Source organism: Myotis nattereri (genome assembly GCF_964212035.1).
Source record: "Myotis nattereri genome assembly, chromosome: 10".
Taxonomy (NCBI): Eukaryota; Metazoa; Chordata; class Mammalia; order Chiroptera; family Vespertilionidae; genus Myotis; species Myotis nattereri.
In genome coordinates this window covers 19,533,173-19,556,838 of record NC_138085.1, presented here as the reverse complement: position 1 = coordinate 19,556,838, position 23,666 = coordinate 19,533,173, and the positions used below count along the sequence as shown (strand labels likewise).

At 44.8% G+C, this 23,666-nt stretch overlaps 1 protein-coding gene across 6 annotated transcripts in view; it reads right to left on the bottom strand.

Annotated features, from left to right (window-relative positions):
- Positions 1-21,841, bottom strand: part of LOC308526277 (anaphase-promoting complex subunit 1-like) — a 54,279-nt gene extending 32,438 nt beyond the window's left edge. Inside the window, exons 1-6 of one of the 6 annotated variants that reach the window (XR_013996532.1) lie at positions 21,410-21,553; positions 18,622-18,887; positions 17,417-17,575; positions 9,251-9,390; positions 7,035-7,126; positions 4,767-4,891 (exon numbers count right to left, since the gene is read on the bottom strand). Coding sequence is in view for 1 of the 6 variants with exons in the window: in XM_081101388.1 (XP_080957514.1) it covers positions 7,035-7,126; positions 9,251-9,390; positions 17,417-17,575; positions 18,622-18,834 (604 nt within the window). In the remaining 5 variants the exon portion in view is untranslated. Of the gene's footprint in view, positions 1-4,766; positions 4,892-7,034; positions 7,127-8,292; positions 8,534-9,250; positions 9,391-17,416; positions 17,576-18,621; positions 18,888-21,409 lie in introns of those variants that run through there. The other 5 variants (XR_013996530.1, XR_013996531.1, XM_081101388.1 and 2 more) reach the window with 5 other exon arrangements.
- Between the last annotated feature and the right edge of the window lie 1,825 nt (positions 21,842-23,666).

Below are 23,666 nucleotides of genomic sequence, written 5' to 3'. Positions count from 1 at the left end.
CTCTGGCAGGAGGCACACACAGGTAACCAAGGGCAGGCCCTTTCAGCTCACACTTGGGCGCCAACTGGGGGTCACACCTGGGGAGCCCCACACCTCTTACCCCTCATCCCAGGAGTGTGTGTGTGTGTGTGTGTGTGCGCCCGGGATGGTGAGGGGAAGAAAGCAGGGGATGAGGGATGCTCAACCTGGGCTAAGGAGCAGGTTGGTAAGTGTCAGAAGCCTGGAGGGTGTTGGAGGGTGTGTCTTGTTCACTGCCCAGGTCATGGCTCACAGGAAGGGAAGCTGAGTGCTGGGGTCGGAGCTCTGCTACCCACTTGTTAAATCGCAGGGGTGCCCAAGGGGTCATCAACTTCACTCCCTGCCTAGAGGTCTTTGCAGATGCCCCTCTCTGCCTGATCTGGGGAGCAGAATGGGTGGTGGGCATCTTCCCCACTGGTAATGTCCGGGGCCCCTGATGCCTCCTGGCCCGGTAGGGGCTCTGTCTTTGCAGAGCTCCAACAAGGGCAGCGTCGAGGAGCTGGCTGACAGGTTCACTTATGCCCTCAACGGGTACAAAGGACAAGTGCGTCAGGACAGGAAAACCATCCAGTGCCAAACTGAGGTGAGAGCTGGCCCACACCTAGGACCCTGAGGTGACTGGGGTGGGACCAGAAGTCAGACACAAATCTGGGGCCTCAAGTTCTCACAGGCCCGCTCCCAAAGTGATCTGCACCTTCAATCCTCCCGACAAGCTCCCTGGTAGGGGAGAAAAGCAGTCTTTCTTCCTGTGCTTCTTGGGATCAGAGAGAAAGCATCTGTTGCTCTCTTTGCCTCATGCTCCTTTCAACTGATGAAATCCCTGCCCAAAGTATCCTGTGGACCAGCCCCAGCCCGACTGTCCTTGCAGACCTTCTCCAAGCTATACACATCATCCCACTTGATAGTGCTGTGTATTGGAAAAAAAAGGGGAGGGGGAAGCGGGGGTGGGGGTTAGGGGTGTAGGAAGGGATAAAGGCCTTGAATACTTTTCTCTGCAACCTATCACCTCACAGAGGACAACAAACCATTGCAGTGTGGCCAGCTCAGGAGCTGTGGCCTGACCCAACTCCATATCATCCCAAAAAGGACAGAGTTTTCCTCAGTCATTCAGGCTTTCACTGTGGCTACACCTTGACACAAATCAATTGTTGCAAGCTCAGCAGGGCTGCCAGAAACATCCTCACTGTCCTCATAGGCTAGGTCTGCCATGACACAGGACCACAGATTGGGTGGAAGGTTCCTGATGCCTCCTGGCTCAGTACCCACTCTGTCTTTGCAGAGCTCCAAGGAGGACATCATTGAGGTGCTGGCCCATGGACCCGACTACACCACCTACGGGGTCAGGGTGCAGGTGCACCAGGCTGACGACACAGACCAGTGCCTGTCTGAGGTGAGAGCTGGCCTCGAGGGTCTCTACACCCAAAACCCCAACACAACCTGGCAGTTCCCAGAACCCACACTCAAATCTGAGGACTCCACAGATACCCTCCCAGGACTCTCCCTAGTGTCCCACTGCCCCAAGACAAAGAAATGAGGACCCCCCGCCCCCGTCCAGCTACATGGGACGGTAAAGACACGCTCCTCACATATTTGTAGCAATATCAGAGAGAGATGTCGTGTGAACTGTGTCCTGTCCCTCATCTTGCCATGGCCACGGTACCAGCTTTCCCAGGGGGAATCACCCCCACGTCTCCACGCTGGCCTTCTGCAGAGCCCAACGGTTCCTGGACGAGCTTCTATCTAGGTGAGCATACACTCGTGACTCTGCCCACTGCTAGCTGTGAGGCATGAAAATGTCACCACATCTTCCCGAGTCTCAGGATGCTCCTCTGAAAAGTGGGTTGCTGGGGGGGGAACCTCATAGCACTGCTGTGGGGACAAGCCATGGCAGGTCTCACCTACTCCCTGGCTCTGCAGACAGGGTAGCTGGATGTGCAGCAGTTGTTGTTGGCAATTCTTTCACTCTGTCCCACGGAAAGAACTCTGACACAACCATCAGCGGCCTGTGGCATCAGAGGTTGGAAAAGCACATGCAAAGCAACCTGTTAAGCAGTGTGAGATTTCACCTAGCCGGTCCTGGTCCTTGGTGTAACCACACTGGGGATTTCTGGGGAGAGCAGGAGCCCAGGCCCACTCAGATGTATGGCATGCTCCTGGTTGGAGTTTCTTTACTCGACAATGTGCACGCACTTTTGGAGACACTTAGCCTGACTCAAGGAATGAAGCAGACACAATCCCTGGGCCTCAGTTCTGGGCACTGGGTCCAGCAGTCACGCTCACCATCATTCGCAGCTCGTGTCCACCATCCATCAGGGCTGATGCGATCAGAGTGATTTTTCCATCTGGATGCACACCTGTTTAGAATGACCGGGCTGACACACCGCAGGACCAAGTCATAAAGTGAGTGGTCTCCGGGTCCAGAAGGAGGGCCCTCAGAGTCAGCATCGTGGGGACTGTGGTGGGTGGGGGATGGAGAGTGCCTGGCAGAACCCTAATCTTATACATCATCTGATTCCCAAGAAAGGCCTGGGCTCTGGAGTCTTCTATTCCAAGAGGATAGGAGTCAAAGACGACAGTGGGTGGGGTCCCGGGCCTTGTAGACCCAGAGGGGACGCTGTGCTGATTGGTCCCTCACAGTCCCCTCCCCCCCCACAAACCCACCCGCTCTGCCTGCCCCTCTCCATATCCATCTCCCCTGACCACGGTGGCCAGGCTCAGAACAGGACTGTGGTGAGCAGGGTGCTCACAAGCCTGTCTCAGTCCTCAGCCCAGATGCCCAGGGCCTGGAGGGTGGGGGTGGGCAGTGCACTGGACCTTTAGGTGAGCTGCCAGTGGGAAGAAGAGTCTCACACAGACTCCGTGTTGAACCTGCTGGATCCCACAACTGCTACAACCATGACAGCCACACAAGGGCCGGGGTTACCATGGTGCTCTCCCATGGGTGGTCATGGGAGACCTGCACAGAAGCTCAGATCTAAACAAGTGTACCATGGGAGGGCAGACTGGAAGGAAAGAGCAGGACTCAGAATCTGGTGCCCACCTGCCTCTCCCCAGGGCCTTTGCTGCGATGGTGGGGACCTGGCTGGACCATGTCCAGGGTTTGGGGCAGCCCCTTCCCTCCGCCTTCTTCGAGGTAGAGCAGGCCTTGGTGCCCATCAATTCCCCTGCCCAAACCTGGTGGGCCACACCCAAAATCTATGGTTGGCGCTGCAGCACCTTGAGCCCACCGAGGCAACTCAACAAGGTGAGGCAGAATGATCATCTGGGCAGATCATCGGGGGAGGGCAGGCTCATGGGCTGGAGTTCCCTTAAAGGTGGTGGCATCTTTCCTGTCTGCACTAAGTCACAGGAAAGCCAGGAGTGTGAGTCAATGTGTCTCTTTCTCCTGCTCCACGTCCACGCCCAGTGCTCCAGAGCTCTCCGGAGGCAGAGGAAGGGCCTGCTCAGGGGCCAGAGCCTGGTCCAACGAGAGGCCCTGCCCTGGCCAGGCCTGGCTCGAGGCAGTACCTGAAGCCATTATGGAGCCAGCTACTGGCTGCGCTGGAAGCCTTCTCTCGTTCTGTCAGAAGAGTTCTAGGCGATTATCTTCAATAATTCAGAGGAATACATCCCAACTGTACATTTATAATAGTAAATAAGGATAATTTCTAAAGTACCTACCTATTTATGTAGACTATTTCCCATTAAGTTAAATACTCCTTTTGAATAAATAAGGTTGTTTATTAAAAACACGTGTAGACCATGTCTTCTCACGTACATATACATAATTCCATACACACACACACACACAGACGTACACATATATGCTGACATGGAAGGTGCTCACTGTATAATACAGTTTTAAAATAAGTTTTGAAACATTTAATTTCCTCTGATAACTACGTATACACTGATAAAATGGGGAAATAAAATCTGGAAATATATACACCAGAATGTTCACACTGGCGAACTGTCAGCAGTGAAACTACCAGAAGTGACAGTTTCTTCTCATTTTGCTTCATGTATAGGTTCTGGTTGACACAAGGATCATACCTCCAATATATAGACATAGACAGTAGAGAGAGGAAGGGAGAGGCAGAGAACACAGATGAGAGGTGCACCAGCCGCCTCCTGCCCACCCTGACATGGAACTGACCGCAAAACCCTGCCACGTGCCCTCCCTGGGAACTGATCCGGAAACCTTTCAGTGCAAGGGGAGATGCCCATCCAATGAGCCCCATCAGCCGGGGCTAGACTCAGTATATATTTTTAAAAAATACACTTTGATTGATTTCAGGGAGGGAGAAAGGGCGAGACAGGAATGTAAACCATGAGAGAGAAGCATGGATCGGTTTCCTCCTTCACGACCCCTATTGGTGATCCAGGCTGCAACCAGGCTTGTGCCCTGACCCGGAATCAAACCAACTGTGCACTCCTGCCTGCTTCACAGGCGGATGCTCGACCACCGTGCAGCACTGGCCAGACTCAATCATATCTTTCTAAACTTTCCCAAGTGCCAATTTGTATCTTGAAATGGTCTCAGGAAAGGAAAAATTACTTAATGGGGGGCATTCTACTTCCCTCGCCGTTTAGCTGCATTTGCTATTTGGCCAGAAACAACCAGTAGACTAGCTCTCAACCATACTTAAAATCACTAGGGATAGCAAGAGCATTGCTTTGGTTGCAACAGGAGTAACTCAAAACAACTCCCTCCACTAAACACTTCCTGAATCATTTCCCTTCCTCCATGAGCCCAGAATTTAACTCACCAGTCAAACTCAGCTTAGGGAGAGGAAATGGTTCCACTGGAACAGGACGGTACGGAAACAAGGTACACAGCCCTGGTTCTACCCGAGGGGCCATAGTTCACTGACACCACCACCACGGGAACAATCTATAATTAAAATGAAAACCACCATGTCAGAAAATTCTAAGCAGAAAAGGACAAAGGAATGCCACTGGTGAGTATTTCAAAAGGAGGCACGCTGTGCAAGAGGGATCCATTCAGTGCTGTGGCCCAATCATCCAAAGCTCATCGTTCTCATGTGAGCAGTACTCTTGCTCTGAGGGGAGACACATTTCCTTTCTTTCATTTCATATTTGCTTTCAAGGAAAACCAGCTAGCTGGTCAATACACCAAGCCAACACTCCTCAGGTATCCAACAGGAGAAACCTAAATGTCTCAGTGAATTTTAAGTTTTACTAAATTTGAATTAAAAAAAAGTTTCATTTTAAATTGATATGTGGCTGCCCCACTGGCGTGGCTCAGTGCTTGATCGTGGACCCCGGAACCAAGAGATCCCCGATTCATTCCCAGTCACCGCCTGTACCGGGGTTGCGCGCTAGGAGCTATGGGACTGATGATGCTCTCTCATCATTGATGTTTCTCTCTCCCCTTCCCCAGCCTCCTCACTGACCCCACCCCCACCCCCACCCCCGGCTCTCTCTGTTCCCCTTCCCTTCCTCTCTCTGAGATCAATAAAAACATATATGTTTAACCAGTTCTATGTGGATAATATGGACCCTATGAGACAGGGTACTTCAAAACAGTCATGACTGTGAAACAGTCATCGCTGAGTCTCGGGACACCTGTCCTCCACAAGTCCACACAGAATAAATGTACGGGGCCCTTAGTGATCACAGTAGAAACAGGAAGCTCTCCATCCGACACGTCCCCACTGCCCTTCCCCTCACCACCTCCTCCTGGGCTGAGGCACCTCCTTCGGGAGCACTTTGACACTAAACTGCCCCATGTCCCTTGCAATTTGGCCCGTTCTGCCCAAGGGTTCACGCAAGAGTCTCATAGTTGATTTCTGAGACACTATGTTCCTCCCTGATATAAAGCACAACAGCGAGGAGAGGATTTTTTTCCTCACGGTGATGCTGGGAGCCTACCCTGACATCACTGAGCAGCTGAATTCAATATTGGATCCACCTACCTGTGGACTTGTTCTTTTGTGAGAAAGACAAGTCCCTACTGTTAGCTTCATCACTATTCTGCTGCTTATAATTCTCAGCTTCCACACTGAATGAGATCCTTAAAACTCCTGAGGGTGGACAAGGTTGTAGCATTTCATGGTACTGCAAAACAACAACAACACCAAACACGAAAACAAAAACAAAAAACAATGGGAGCAGAGAGCAGGACAGGGGAAAGATGGGAGATGCCGGAAAGTACACCAGCCTTCCACCGACTCCAGAGGGAGATGTCGGGATACAGGGCATGGCACAGCTCTAAGCTGGGCTGGCAGGGTGTGATGCCAATGAGGATCTCAAAGTGTGACCACAGAAAAGGGGTGAGGGAGAGACAAGACTGCAATAGGAGCTAAGGTCGGATCATGGTCGGCCTGGACGGACACGCTAAGGATTTGGGACTCATTTCTAAAGGCCATAGGAGACCACTGGCAGTTTTCAGAAGAGACATGATCATATTGACATTTTCAAAAGATCCTTCGGGCTGCCGGTAGAGAATGCTTAGGGACCTGGCGATACTAGAGGTTGACAGGTCACAGAGCACACATGGGATCAGGATGCCCCGAAGTCAATGGGGCTTAGTACTCTTGCTGCTAACCTTGATGGCTTCACACTAGAATCGTTGTATCAGGAATGTCAAGGTGGAAATCTATCCCACTCATGGCACTTGACAGCTTATGTCTAGAAGTTACAATAAAGTAGCACGATATGCCGTATCTTTTCTCAGATCAAAACACTCTCAGAACAAAGTGGAGAACATACCAAAACCAAGACTTGCTAAAGTGGTAAGGAAAAGGGGGTGGACTCAGCTTCCAGACAGAACAACAGGTCAGTGGCACAGACAGAGACGCACACACACAGAGAAAGCGAGAGAGAGGCTGAGAGGAAGGAAGGGACCTCAAGGACGAGAGTACAAGACAAGTGACAGGACCTGACACCCCATCAGCTGGCCTGTACTTGATGTTGTTTAGAAGTGAGTTTATAACATAGAGTCCAAACATAATCAAAATACAAGCAAATGTCACCATACTGTTCACAAAACCTTTAATGACACAGTTGCTTACCTTGATCAAGTGTGCATACTTCTTCAGTTGTTCTGAAAAGCATTGTGTAATCTTTGCAGTAATGATCTAAGTAAAACTCCATTTTTAAGTCCCTACAACAACAAGAACATATAAAATACAAATAACTAGGAAGGTATTCCAATATTTACCCCCAACAGTTAGCAATCATCAATAGAACTTTCCCATTTAAAAACACTTATGAGAAAAAAGATAATCAAATCCAGAGCCCCTTTATTCTATTTCTGGACTTTCCTGTGCCCACTATTGTAAGTGCAACCTCAACTACTTTTGCTAGACAGATGTTGTGCAGGTGAAACTACTGTAAAAACACTGTGATCTCGGTTCTCTTCCATTACCTATTGGCTGTTGATCTTGAACAAACCATCTCTAGAGCCTCAATATTTTCTTCCAGAAAATGGGGAAATACCAGTTAATTCACTGTGAAGTTTTAAAACTAAATAAAATATGTGAAAAATACCAGAGCCCATAATTAGGGTTGGAAATCATTTCATTATAAAAGTTTTCACGATAGTAATGATTTGTCCTAAGAGAAATAAAAAAAAAAATTAAAAGTGCCATGTCTAAGAATACAACTTCTATATCTCAAGGAAGATCACAAAAATTAGAAAACGTTCTGTAATATTAACTCAGATGTTGGTATTTTTATTCCATTCAATTTTATTTATTATCAACGGTCACAATACCCAAGTGTGTGACCTTTAGAATTCAGTGTTAAACAGAGCGCTGGCCAGGCTGTGAGAGTGCAGTGTTAGCACCATTTAAACGTAGATCCACCAGGAACCTGACAGACACCGAAGGCAACAGCACAAGTGCAGCAGAGCCCACAGCGAACCAGGCGTCAGGGTCTTGGAAACACACTGACAGGTTTTCTCATCACTAATGGGGGTCATGGTTCCCTGGCCTGGTTGACAATTTATGTAGCTAAACTGCAGTTCTCTGAACTGTAAGCACTACTAGAATGTAGGTATTGTTACAGCATAGCAGGTATTGTTATAGACCTTCCACCACAGTGCAGGCAGTCAGCCTGTCAACATGAAATGCTCTTCGGGTCACCCCCAGTGTTTACCATGTTTCCTGACTTCCTACTGATCTTAGGACAAAGATGACTCACAAGCCCTTACATAGCCAGTATCTTCAAACAATTCTGTGTTTTGCAAAAAATGCTCTGGGTTCCTAAGGCCAACGTCTGAGTCACCTGAGCACTCCTGGAAGTTTTCACTCTACACACAGTATTTACCTTGCCAACTGAACAAGGGGCGTCAACAAGTGAATGAATTCCTTCTCCCATCAGAGTATTCCATTTAGGCTCCTCAGAGACCCAGTGAAGTAGGAAAAAGATTGCAGGTATGTGAGAGAAGTGTAGAAGAATCCAGACTAAGATTCTGTGACAAGTCTTCATCCTTCATCTGAGAAACTTTCCAAAGGATTCAGACATAAAGATCTGTTCAAAAGGTGAGACTCAACCTTCTGGTGGTGGTCTGAATTCAGTAAATAATCCCAATCCCGAGAAGAAGAAACAGATATTGATTTTTTAAATCATGCCTCCTTGTAATTAGGGGGGTGGGAGTGATCAAGGAGGGGTCGATGAGGGGAGAAGGAGACATATGTAATACTTTAAACCAGTGTTAAACTCAACCTTCCTAATGCCGCGACCCTTTAATATAGTTCCTCATGTTATGTTGACCCCCACTTTCACTGTTACAAATTAAATATAATTAAAGCATAGTGATTAATCCCAAAAACAATATGTAATTATATATGTGTTTTCCCATGGTATTAGGCGACCCCTGAGAAAGGGTCATTCGACCCCTAAAGGGCTCACGACCCACAGGTTGAGAACCGCTGCTTTAAACAATAAAAAAATTCAATTAAAGCAATTCAAGTTCCATTTTCACATTAAGTTGATCTAAGAATATGAAAAAAAAATCACAATGCTGGCCCAGCAGGTGTGGCTCAGTGGTTGAGCATCAATCCATGAACCAAGAGGTCATGGTTCAATTCCTGACCAGGGCACATGCCCAGGTTTCTGGTTTTATTCCCAGGAGGGAGTGTGCAGGAGGCAGCCAACTGATGATTCTCTCTCATCAAGGATATTTCTATCTCTCTCCCTCTCCCTTCCTGTCCCTGAAATCAATGAAAACATTTTAAAAATTAAGTAATCACAATGCTGGAAAATGAAAGGAATATCAAAACACCTAAATGACTTTAGTGATCTTCTAAATCCTCTGTTGTCATTTCCAGTCTCCAAAGCACTTTCTCCACGAGATGTGAGGCTCTTTGTTGTCATTTCCACAGTCTCCACAGCACCTTCTACGGAAAGAGATGTGGACTCTTCCTTTAATGAATAATATAAAAATGCTTAGACAAAACCACCATTATTCATTTTGTTTTGAACAACAAAAAAAGAGGTATACATTTGGAATCAAAAAGTTCAATAAAATTCCAAAAAGAAACTTATTGTAGGCTTTTTCAGACTTACCCTGTGATATGATAAATGCCTAAAATTAAAACAAAATGCTTATCTAAGAATTGCATCTAAATAGTAGCCTATTAACAAATCATATCTAAATAAGAATTGTGGTGAGCTAGAAGGGGACAATAAAAAAGGGGGGACATCTATAATACTTTCAAAAGGAAAGATTTTAAAAATAAATAAATAAATAATTATGACATATAGCTATATACTATCTTCTCACCAACTCAACACATGCACCATGGGAACTAAAAAAGGTAAAATAAAATTAAACAAATGAATGATAAATATTATAAGATAAAGTATGTGTGTAAATAAATTTTAAGAAAATAGTAGACAAACATTTAAAAATCTACTAGCTAGAAGCCTTGCCACAAAAGTGACCTCAAACCGTGGCTCAACCTGTATTGACCTTATGTCCTTTATAAAACTAAAGATTACCAGAAGAGCTATTCATAACCTACAGGTTTCTTAATGATCTTATCATTCTTAGACAGTCAGAAAAATATCTTTAGAAAAACTAAACTTTCCCTTTCATCTTGCAAAACATAAACTAGGAAATGCCATTCAACTTTCACTAGCATGCCTAACAATCACTTACTTGAAATTATTTCATGGTATTTTATGGGTTTTTTAATTGTGGTTAAATATACATAATGTAAAATTTACCATTTTAACCATTTTGTGGTGTACAAATTCAGTACCATTAAATACATTCATTCATAAAGTTGTGTAACCTCAATGCTATCCATTTCCAGAACTTTTCCATTATCCCAAACAGAAACTGCCAATTCAACAACTCCCCCTTTCTCCCTCCCTCAGCTTCTATTATATTTTCTGTCCTTATGAATTTACCTATTCAAAGCAAAGTACCCCATGAAGGTGGAATTATACAGTATTTATGTTATGTTGGGTATAACATCCTCAAGGTTCATCCATGTTGTAGCACATCTCAGAATTTCCTTCATTTTAAAGGCTAAATATTTCATTGTAGGCATATACCACATATTGTAAATCCAGTCATCTCTCCATACACACTGGGGTTGTTTCCAATTTCAACTATTATGAATAATGCTGCTATGAATACTGGTGTTCGACTGAGTCCCCACTTTCAAATCTTTTCCTTTTATTTCAACATTTTTTTTATTAAGGAATTACATATGTCCTTATCCCCCAATTGCCCCCCACCCCACTCCCATTCATGACCTCACTCCCCTGGGTCTGTGTCCATTGGTTATGCTTATATGCATGTATACAAGTCCTTTGGTTGACCTCGATCCCTTACTCCCACCCTCCCCTACCTTCCCTCTGAGGTTTGAGCATCTGATCGATGCTTCTGTCTTTTGTGTATATATAATCAAAAGGGGAATTGTTGGATCATATGGTGATTCTAGGTTTAACTCCCCCCCCCTCCTAATTTATCTTGAAATTTATTGTTGAAATTATTATAGATGTCCCTTTCTATCCCCCATTCATCCCCTCCACCCTGCCTAGGTTTAATATTTTGAGAAACAGCAAATGGTTTCCCACAGTGGCATTTTTTACTTTTCCACCAGTAATCACAGGGTTCCAGTTTCAACATCCTCACTTATTTTTTTCATTGTTTAATAAATCAGTCATCTCAGTAGGTATGACATGGTATCGCACTGTGGTTTTGATTTGCATTTGCCTAATGATTAAACATGCTGAGCACTGTTTCATATGCTCATTGGCCATTTACATATCTTTAGAGAAATGTCCGTTCAAGCCCTCTGTCCAGTTTTAAATTGAATTGTCTGATCTGTGGTTGTTGAATTTAGGAAAAACCGGCATGTACCTATTATTGACTCAGCTTCCTTTTATGAAATCCCATCCTCCCAGTCTATAAAAGCAGATAGTATTTTATTTTATTTTTATTTTTTAAATCTATATTGTTGAAAGTATTACATAGGTCCTCCTTTCCCCGCATTAATCTCTTCCGGGCCACTCCCATCCCCACCCCACCCCAATAGTATTTTCATACTCTCCCTTACTCCTGATGTCTCAGGACTTGCACATTCCCTCAGCTCTGTCTCTCATTTCTGTCTTCTCTCTTCAGAGCCAATCTTTTTCCCCTGAACTATCATAGAACAGTATCCTTGACAACAGTCTCTCTACTCTACAGCCAATCCTACACATCCTACACATTGCCACCAAAGTCATATCTTCTCAAAATACAGAACTGAAGATGTACTTTCCATTTTAACATCCTTGACAGGCTCCTTCTGTGTACAGTTTAAATTTCAAGTTCCCAGGTACAAACAAGGCCCTTAAGTTTGGATCCACTCAGCACCTGCAAGCATCTCTCCACACCCAAACCTTGTGTACATCCATTCTGAACTTAAAAACATCATGTTTTTCCATAAATAGTTTGGCTGATTCGCTCTGCCTAGAATGCCCTTCTTTTACCAACTTCCAGTTCAATCAGCAACTTCTTTGAGAAATCCTTCCTTCAGAGCCAGTCCCCTGACTCTCACCACACTGTGGACACACAGGTATTATGTGGCATTTTAATTTATCTACATACAGCATTTTAGTTATCTGTTTATTTGTTCAACTAAATCTGAGTCACATACACCTGGTATTGATTCCTAACCAAAATATAAAATATCTTCCCGCATATAGTAAGAAGACTAAAGAACAATATGTTTTCCAGACCAAAAGGACTGAAATTAAAAATCTTATCGTTCTATTTACAAGCAGACTTAAGATAACGGAGACAAAAGAGACAATTCATCTAACTGCACATCCATGGAATCTAGTAAACATGCAATCATCCTTTGGAGAATTTAAGATGGAAACATAGAAGCAAAGAATGAGTTTGAGCCCGGCCACCATGGCTCTGTGGTTAAGCATCGACCAATGAACCAGGAGGTCACAGTTTGATTCCAGGTCAGGGCATATGTTTGAGTTGCAGCCTCGATCCCCGGGAGGCAGCCAATCAATGATTCTCTCTCATCATTGATGTTTCTATCTCTCTCTCCCTCTCCCTTCCTCTCTGGAAAATAAAAATACATATTAAAAAAAGCCCTTGTTGGATATCATCATGCCACTTTCACAACTACACTAACCATATGGTTACGGGGGGGGGGGGGGGAAATATCATCAAAATGGTCACTGGGGCCCTTGCTGGTTTGGCTCAGTGGATAGAGCATTAGCCTGTAGACTGAAGGGTCCCAGGTTCGATTCCAGTCAAGGGCACATGCCCAGGTTCCGGGATCAATCCCCAGTAGGGGGCGTGCAGGAGGCAGCCGATCAATGATTCTCTCTCATCATTGATGTTTCTATCTTTCTATCTCTCTCCCTTCCTCTCTGAAATCAATAAAAATATATTTTTAAAAAAATGGTCACTGGCTTCAACACTCCTGGACAGAAATGCTTTTACACATGCCCTCAAGTTTAGGAATAATTCAGTTTATCGTTCCCAGTATATTGTTAGAAGGGTACAATGTTCATCAGGAAACAGTTAATGGGGGAAAACACAAAAGCAATGTCCAGGTATCAAGATTGCAGTGCTTACCACTAAGGAATTTAACATTAGTCAAAAAGTCTTGAAATCTCTTGTCAATAGCCCAATAATTAATTCAACTGCTATAAATATATTCTCCCCCGCCCCAAAACTTTTTATTCTAAAGATATTCAGTAAAAGTTGAAATAATACAGTGAACACCTGTTTCATCTAAATCTAACAGTTGTTAAGGCCTAGCCGGTTTGGCTCAGTGGATAGAGCATCGGCCTGCGGACTGGTCCTGGGTTTGATTCCAGTCCAGGTCACATACCCAGGTTTCGGGCTCAGTCCCCAGTAGTGGGCATGCAGGAGGCAGCCGATCAATGATTCTCTTCTTACCATTGATGTTACTGATGTTTCTCTCTCTCTCTCTCCCTCTCCCTTCCTCCCTAAAATCAATAAAAAATGTTTTAAAAATAAACAAATAAATCTAACAGTGGTTACCAATATGCCATATCTGCTTATGTGCATGTGAGGGATTTGACTGCGGGATGATGACTACCTGAAAACCCCCCACATCATGACTTCATCATGCATTTCCCCAAAATAAATATTCTCTCCTATACACCACAAAACCATCATCTTGCCTAAGAAAAAATTTTTCTAACATCACCTAATATTCAGTCCATTTGCAACTTTTTCAAATTTTCCCCAAAATGTTTTTTTAAGACAATTTTCTAGAACCAGGACTCAATCAAAGTTCATTCAAAATGGTGCAAAAAATATTGCATTTGGTGATGTCCTTTAGTCTCTTTTAACCTACAATAGGCCCCCCCTTTTTCTCCCTCCATGACTCTTTTGTTTTTTTTGCTTTCTACTACTGTTCTTTTTTTTTTATTAATTAAACCTTTATTGTTCAGATTATTACTTTTGTTCCTCTTTTTTCCCAACATAACTACCCTCTACCCTGTTCCCACCCCACCCACTTCCCTCACTCCCCATCCACTGTCCTCATCCATAGGTGTGCGATTTTTGTCCAGTCTCTTCACACATCCCCCTCACCCCTTTGCCCCCCAAGAATAGCCAGTCCACTCCCTTTCTATGCCCCTGATTCTATTATAATCACCAGTTCATTCTGTTCATCAGATTAGTCACTTGATTTTCACATTCACTTGTTGATAGATGTGTATTTGGTGTTCAAAATTTGTATCTTTACCTTTTTCTTCTTCTTCCTCTTCTTAAAGGATACCTTTCAGCATTTCATATAATACTGGTTTGGTGGTGATGAACTCCTTTAGCTTTTCCTTATCTGTGAAGCTCTTTATCTGACCTTCAATTCTGAATGATAGCTTTGCTGGATAAAGTCATCTTGGTTGTAGGTTCTTGGCATTCATCACTTTGAATATTTCTTGCCACTCCCTTCTGGCCTGCAAAGTTTCTGTTGAGAAATCAGCTGACAGTCGTATGGGCACTCCCTTGTAGGTAACTGACTGTCTTTCTCTTGCCGCTTTTAAGATTCTCTCTTTGTATTTTGCTCTTGGCATTTTAATTATGATGTGTCTTGGTGTGGTCCTCTTTGGATTCCTTTTGTTTGGGCTTCTCTGCACTTCCTGGACTTGTAAGTCTATTTCTTTCACCAGGTAGAGGAAGTTTTCTGTCATTATTTCTTCAAATAGGTTTTCAATATCTTGCTCTCTCTCTTCTTCTGGCACCCCTATAATTCGGATGTTGGTACGCTTGAAGGTGTCCCAGAGGCTCCTTACACTATCTTCGTATTTTTGGATTCTTTTTTCATTTTGCTTTTCTGGTTGGATGTTTTTTGCTTCTTCATATTTCAAATCGTGGACGTGATTCTTGCAATCAAGGCTAGAGAGTCTGCTGTTGGGAGTCTGTATAATATTCTTTATTTCAGTCAGTGTATGCTTAATTTCTAGTTGGTCCTTTATCACAACCTCGAGGGTCTCATTAGATTTCTTATAGATCTCATTAAGTTTATCGGCAGTTTCTAGAAAATTCTTGAAAAACCTTAAAAGTGTGGTTTTGAACTCTATATCCAGTAGTTTGCTTTCCTCCATTTCTGTCATTTGTGTCCTTCTTCTTTGTCTCCGCATTTTTATGCTTCCCTGTGTTGATAAAGTGGTTTTCTGTTTTGAGTGTCCACTAGGGCCCAGTGGTTCAGCCTCTCCAATTACCTGAGGAGGACACTCTTGGTGCACCCCCTTGTGGTCTTTGTGCACAGTCTTGTTGTAGTTAAGCCTTGATTGTTGTAGTTATCACTGGGAGGAATTGACCTCCAGGCCAATTGGCTGTGAGTATCAGCTGTGTCTGCAGTGGGAGAACTTCTGTGCTGGACACACTCCTCTGGGGCAAGACTTGCTTCAATGGGGCTTTGGTGCTCACTGAGTCTGCCCCCTGAGTGTGTCCTTTATGGTTCCACGGAGCTGCAAACTGGATGGTTCCACTCTGACCTCTGGGTTTCCTGGCTCCTGGATCTCTAGGGAGGTGCTAATCTAGCCTTTGCCTGATGCTATACAGCAAAATCTTCCCTGCAGGGCTTAGGCGGGGCGGGTCCCACGGGATCAACAGGGTGGGGCTAGCAGTTATGTCTGCTCTCAGTCCAGCCCTCAGAGGCTCTGCTTCTCAATGTCCTGGTAACCTCTGCAAGCACCTCGGAGAGAAAGCTGCCCTCGAGTTCTGACCTATGCCAGACAGTCCCGCTTCTCCCGTATGAGTCTGGGTCCCTAGAAACTTGCCTGGAACTGGAGCTCAGAGCCTGAGACTCCCTTCTGATTGAAAACGACAACCATGCCCTCAGCCGCCAGCCCGCTCCGCATGCACCTCCGCACCATAGTATTTTACTGCCATACTGCGTCTCCTCTGAGTCTCGGTATGCTTTTCTCTTTCCTTCTCCCTTCTAGTTGTACAATTTCCACTCAGCCACCCTTCCTGTGGTTCTGGATGGTGTCCGTTCCGTCTTTTAGTTGTATTTTTGAAGTGGTTGTTCGAGGCAGCAAACTCCAGTGTTTACCTATGCTGCCATCTTGGTTTCTCTCCATGACTAACTCTTTAAGGAGACCAGAATGTAGACTATCCCATATTCTGGATTTGTCTAATTGTATCTCATAGTGGTTTTTTCTTTAAGTCTTTATTATAGAAAATTTCAAATATATACAAAGGAAACAGAGTAACGTAATAAATCTCCAACAGCCAGCTTCAATAATTCTCAATTTCTGGTGGTTCTTGTTTCATCTATACCTCCACCCATTCCTCATCTCATTTTACAAACTGATCCTCTAGCCCCCATACTTCCTATAACTGGAAGTTAGGTCTACATATTCATATCAAATATTTGGGGGAAGAAAACTGAGTAGATGACATCATGTCTCCATGCCACATTACAGCTGTAGGTATAAAGGAGTCCTCTGTCACCTATCAGTGATGGTAACCCACCAGGTTGTGGAGGTGGAGAACAACATGCAGCTTCAAAGTAGAGATGCATTTGTTTCTTCACTTTGGGTGACACCTTGGTGCCATGCTAACACCTTTCACGCAATGGCATTACTATCCCATTTACAATCCTTGTCTGAATCAGAGGTTACACTGGAGTAAGAGGTTACACAGAATAGCGATTTTCAAATTCTACCAGTCCTTCTATATTTATTAGCTGGAATTCTACTTTAAATAACGGTTTTCCTTTATTAACTGGAGATGAACTGCAAGGCTTCCTAAAAAGGCAGAGCAAATGCTTAATTCTGTCCCTTTAATTACTAATTTTTATTTGTTTCTATTCTTTTTTTTATAATCAGTTAGAAATGTATGTAGTTTACATATAAATAAATATACATATGAATTTATATATAAATTTATGAAATATAAATACATATATAAATATATTTTCATTGACTTCAGAAAGGAAGAGATAGATAGAAACATCAATGATGAGAAACTTTGATTAGCTGCCTCCTGCATGCCCCCTACTGGGGATCAAGCCAGCAACCCAAGCATGTGCAATGACAGCAAATTAGATTTTTTTTTTCCTTTCCCGTACTCTCTATTTTTACTATGAACTTGATTTTTATTTATTCAACACTTTGCAACCAAATATAATCATGTGCTAATATATTCTTATACCCTTAAATTTAAGTCATAAATTTTCTCGGCAATAACTAATTAAATTACTCAAGTGTTTAAACATTACCATGAAATGGACAAAGAACAGTGCAAAAAAATGATGATATAGAAAATAAATGAAATGTTTATTTCCCTACCATTATCTTCACTACATGTTAAAACATATATCTAGCTACTGAGATCATTATATATTGTTTTTATTATTTCTGTTAAAATTAGGATAAAAGCTTTGTTTTTTAAAAAAAAAAACACTCAATAATCAATCAAATACTAAAATTCAAATCAACTCACCTGTTGAACAGGACTATCAACGGTAAAGGCCTTGTAAAGAGCCAATGCCTGGCTTTTACTCCCTTTGCTCCAGATCACCATATTTCCAGCCACATAGAGTTCCTCGTCATAATCCATTTCTCCAATTTCACTTCTGCCTCTCCTTAACTGCCAGCTTTCCTAAAAAATTTACATATGTAAGACATGTTTAAGCAGTTTTTATTTCTTTTGCAACATTATGGAGCAAGATTTATTAATTAAAATTGAACAGCAATTCAGATACAAGTCTCCTGCTCTGTCTGTGGAGTAAGGCTCAGTCCAAGCCCAACTCTTAGGTTCGGTGCCACTGATTAACAGAGGAGGGGGTGTGGGTGTATGTATCATACTGTATCTTACAGGATTTCAAAAATGGGAATTTACCTCAAGAATTCTCTATATTAAGTATTTTATTATTACGTTACCATTTTATGCTGCCAAAAACATAAATAAACAAAAATTAGACCTTACCTATATATCCAAAAATTAAACCAACATTCTTGGGAGACGAAAGACATATGAAGCATATGGGGGGTGAAGCAGAGGGGGCAGTGAAGTGCACATGGGACACTGGGGGAGCTTACCAACCATGCAGACTTCCCTGCTTCACAACTGCATATACATTCACCTTCCTGCCCTTGTGCCAACCATCAGAATGAACAGGGCAGAGAAAGGTTTGGATTCCTAACTACAGACTTCCGCTCCTGGAAATTTTGGTATCCCAAAAGGGATACAGAAATGGAATTAAGATGAGAATGACTGACTGTTTAACATGCACTTACTTCTCATTCCCCTATTTAAAAACTAGTACTGTATCTACTTATGTGGCATTTCCTTTCTCCTCTAGAAATATGTAAGTTTTGGGCAGCAGGGACCATTGCTAACTCGACTATCTAACCATCAAATAACATGAAATCTGGTCCCACGTACTAAATGAAGAAAAAGAGATTTAAATGGACCATAATCATAGTGACTCTCATTATAAATCCCTGAGTTATATGTCTAAACAGCCATGACACTGTAATACAATTAAGGTCATTATTTTTAGCTTTCATGGAAATTACCAAATCTTAACCAATACCCTAGAAGTAGCATCATACTCATTTCTCAGTTGCATCTGGGTAGCCTTAAATTACAAGTAGATCGAATCTCTCTACATTTCAAAAGCAAACTGAGAATCTTGATAAAACCTTCTGTTTTTCGTGGATTGTAACCTCCTGCAGGGATCCCACCAAGCCAGCAGCACCATCAGACGGCCACAACTCAGAGGCTGGCTGCAGCTGCCGAAGCTGAAGGTTCAAAGCATTAGGGTGGTGTCTGCAGTGGTCTCGACCAAAAGGAACAAATTCCTGCAAATCCCCAGCTGCAATCATTGTTGCCCTTTCTTCAGAGAAGTTCAACATGGCTTTCAGATATCAATATTATTTCTGTATGAATTCAAACACATTCTGGCCAGCTGTTGGAATCAAAATGAGAAGAAAATTATCAGAAGTTTACAGAAGAGCCATAAATCCTTAAATGAGTGTCATACAATCCTATCACATTGTAGGTGTACAAGTAACCATAACATCAACGGGCATTCCAGATCTGATTCTTTCAGGTTATTAGTTTCCATTTCATAGTTACCTTACACTATCAGTACATAATTAACATTACAGCTACATGTTAGTTGCTGACAAAATCAACTGTAGGAAATCACTGGGCTGAGAGATAAGCACTTATGTCTGACAATATTGATCCTACATTTCCTACTACTACTCACTAATTTCTCCACATTTCACATTTAAGGATTTAGACAAGTTTTACTTTATAGTAAATGGCTCTCAACATTTAAGGGCATTTCTGTTCAAATGCTGGAACAACATTTAAAAAGCACACCTAACAGATCACTGGCATATTGAAATGAAACAAACAAAAACAATATATCATTTCTAATTCATCAAAAGTTGACCCACTTGGTGCTTTAAGAAACTAGTCAATGTCATCATTAATTGTGAGCCTCAATCCACCTAAACATGTAATTGCAAGCAATGCCAATTTCTGGTGCAAACCCCAAAGACCAAGGCATGAACAAAATCACTGGCGATGGAACAGTCATGCTTGTTTGCAAACTTAACAGTTCTGGCTTTGAAAGAACACAATCTACTACAGTTCAGCTCATTACTACAAAGAAGTGGGCGAGCTGTGGGTGGAAAGAGCCCTCACCCCTTACTTCCAGAACATTTCTACGAACAGTCACTGACAGCCAGTCAAATTCGGCCATTGTAGAAGGTGGATGACAGTTCTGCCTCAAACAACTCTTATATGGAAAACGGTTTTGTGGCATAGCGGTTAAGCTGCAATCCTCAAATACAGGAATCAAAACACACATTCATGTCAGCACTAGACAACCTTTAAAAACAGTGTTTGAAAGGGCTTTCACATCACAAACAGTTTAATATGACTTCGTTTCTCCTCTGAGATCTTTTTGGCACCAGCAGCTTTCTTGGCTGAAATATCTAAGCCTGTGGTTCCCATGCAGCTCCTCTAGGGTTGCAGTTATGTTTTCTGTGAATTAAGTGTTATTCCTGAGAGAACGGTTATGTCACATTCATGACACTTTTTCCTCCTTCTGATAAGTCAGTTTTGAGAACAGTTTAACTTGGGCCATGACTGAGATAGTGCCTGTGGGAGCCTAATCAGAGTATGCCAGATGTTCAAGGCCAATCTGAGCAGGAGAATCCTAATTGGGATGTTCAAGGCCAATCTAAGGAAGGACACAGAGATTGTACTGTACACACTGGGCAGGAGTACCTTACTATCACCCAAATACTGATGTCACTGTTGGGCAGGAAGCCTTTGTGTCTAAGTTAGTATAAACGTGTTACTAACCAGCCAGTGGGTGGCTGCTTGGTATGGCTCCTGTTTGCTACTGTATTAGCAAGGGCTGCTTGGCGCAGCCACTGTGTGAAGCTACTTTGAAGAACTGTTTTGTCTGATGGCTCCTTGTTAGCAATGGCTACATGGCCTGCAAAAGAGACTCTGCCCTAACCGGTTTGGCTCAGTGGATAGAGAACAGCCTGCGGACTGAAGGGTCCCAGTCCAGGGCATGTACCTTGGTTGCAGGCACATCCCCAGTAGGGAGTGTGCAGGAGGCCGCTGATCTATGTTTCTCTCTCATGATGTTTCTAACTATCCCTCTCCCTTCCTCTACGTAAAAAAAAATGAAAATATATTTTTAAAAAGACTCTCCTATATGCCTCTGTCTCTCATGTCCTCTTTGTCTACTGCCCGGCGTTCACGTGGGTACAGCCCCTGGCAGAGGACTGTGCACCCCACAGTGCCTTATAAAACTTACACCAAACACCACAAAATCCAGCCGGCCTTCCTATGTTCTAGTCAACGGGTTAACCAACATATTAACTCTGAGAGGAAGCCACAGAATCGGTAATTAAAGGATCGCCTGCACAGAACAATGGCCACTTTGTGCTGATTAGTATATTTAGATCTTTGCAGCCCCAACTGTGTGTGCGCTTCCTGGGGGCCCTATAACAGCACCGCATTGAACTGATGCGCTCCCAGGGAGACCGCGGCCTCGCTTCCTGGGAACAGGGACCTGCCAAGAGCACCCGAGGCGGCTCGGGGGGACCCGAAGGCACAGGAGGCACCGGAGCCAGGTCTGGGCGGAAGGGCCGCGTCAGGGGCCTCAGGGTGGGCGAGACCCGCGGGCTGAGCCAGGGCCTCAGCAGCGCCAGCCACAGGGCGGGCCTGCTCTGAGCTGCAGCCGCGGAGACACCGCGCTCAGCTGGGAAGGAGGCCGGGGGCTGCGCGGGGAGGGGCAGCGCGGAGCCCAGGCAACGCCGCCCGGGGCGGTCGGGTGCAGGGTCAGGGACACGCGGCGACCAGCAGCGCCACCGGCCAGGCCTCGCCTGAGTCACTCGGGACGGGCGAGGCGCGGGAGCCCGGCTGCGCCCCCGGGGCCACAGCAGAGTCGGTCACCTGGACTCCGCCGCCGCTGAGCGTTTCCTCCCCCTCCGTCCCCCGCTCCGAGAACCGGCGAGCAGCAGCCGAGGACCGCGGGCGTTAGCTCCCGCTCTAAAACCAAAGGACGGACTCCGCTGAATTTCCCGTCCTGCTTCGCGCGGGGCCCGGGGGCGGGGCCTTGAAGCACCGGGTCTCGCGGGAGGCGCCGCAGCCCGTGGTCCGGCTCTGCTCGCCTCCGGGGAGGATGCTGGGTCCGCCCGCCGTTACCGCCTGGTCCCCGGCGCCGCGTGGAGCCCGGAAGCAGGACCCGGTCAGCTGGAGTCTGAGCTGTGACCGGACCGTCCCGGCCTCTCCATCTGCGCCGGGTCCTGTCACTAGGAGCCTGAGCTGCCTCCACCCGGAGCTGCCGCACCTCCAGGCCGGTTCTGCTCGCTCCCCCGTGGGACTGGGGCGGTGAGGGGGGTGCTGATTTCCCCTCTGCTGGTGCTCCTTCACCCTGTAGGGCCAGACCCTGTGAAAAGTGCAGGAAGGACACGGAGGTCCTCACAGAAACATGGCGTGCCATTTCTGAGCTTCACAGACACACCGCCAGGTGACGCCTAGACCTGGATGAAGCACCCCAGCTTTACAGGCCCTCCCTCTCCGTGGACTTAGCTGTACAATCTCACACTGATGGAAACTAGAAAACTTTCCTGAGCTCTGCTCTCCCACTGCATAGGATGTCTAGGTTAAAAATGTCAATGGAGCCCTAGCCGGCTTGGCTCAGTGGATACAGCATCAGCCTGCGGACTGAGGGGTCCCAGGTTCCATCCAGGCCAAGGGCATATGCCTGGGTTGCAGGCTCCATCCCCAGTAGGGGGTGTGCAGGAGGCAGCTGATCAGTGATTCTCTCTCATCATTGATGTTTCTATCTCTCTCTCCTCCCTTCCTCTCTGAAATCAATAAAGAAATATATATTTTTAAAAAATATCAATGGATCTCTGACCCCGTTGTTCAATTGGTTGAGTGTCCTCTTGTAACCAAAAAAGGTTGGGAGTTTGATTTCCAATCAGGGCCCATACCTAGGTTGCAGTTTGATCCCGGGTGAGGGGCATGCAGGAGGCAATTGATTGAAGTTTCTCTCTCACATAGATGTCTCTCTCTAAATAAATAAATAAATAAATAAATAAATAAATAAATAAATAAATAAATAAATCCTCAGGTGAAAACTATATATATATAGTTTCCTCTCTCTCTCTCTCTCTCTCTCTCTCTCTCTCTCTGTCTATATATATATATATATATATGTATTCATTCATTCAATAGACAACTTATGGCCTAAGAAATCAAGTTCAAATTCTTTATCCAGAAATATAAAATTGGCTGAAACCTATGTCTGCACTAAGATCATCTCCTGAGTGTCCCCAAACACACCTTGCACTTTGTGGTCTTGGGATCTGGGTACATCCTCATTTCTTTATTTGGAATGCCAGCCCTCAGGGTTTAGCTCAAATGCCTCTTCTCAGAAGACTTCAATACAAGAAGGAGTTTGCTGAGAGGACTGAATACTTGCCCCACCCCCCACCCCAAAATTCCCATGTGGAAACCATATGCTGTATGTGATGGTGTTTGGAGGTGGTGCTTAGGTCATGAGAGTGGAGCATTCCTGACTGGCATTAGTGCCCCTTCCACAAAGTGAGGGCCCAGTGAAGGGAAGGTTGTCAATGAGCGAGAAAGCAGGCCCTCAGCAGACACTGAAACTACCAGCACCATGATCTTGGACTTCCCAGCCTGCAGAACTATGAGAAATAAATTGTTGCTTATAATCCATGCAGCTTATGGTATTTTCGTCATAGCAGCCCAAACATACTAAGATAGAGTCACTCTTAGAAATTTGAGTGGCCTGCCGTTCTCTATGGTCATTTCCCTAAAAGCAAAATCTCCACGTATTTCCCTGGCCTGAGGATACAGGGGGCAAAGTTTGATCTGTAGGAATAAGGCAGGAAGGAGCCAGTTAAGTCTCATTTCTTCTCTCTCGGGTACAAGGAGATTGTCCTGTGTGACTGAGTGGGCACACCTGCCACACAGGTTCTCACTCATTGCCCCCAAAGGGTACAGGAACTTCCCTGCGGTGCCCCCCAGGGCCCTGGGCTGTGCTGCATGAACCGGGGCCTGCACCTGTGCACAGGGCAGAAGGTGGAAGTCCATGAAGGGCCTGGTCAGGGATGGCTAGTTTGGGTGCTAGAGTGGGAGCTGGAGGATATGCAAACCTGGCGCCCACAGCTGCAGGACT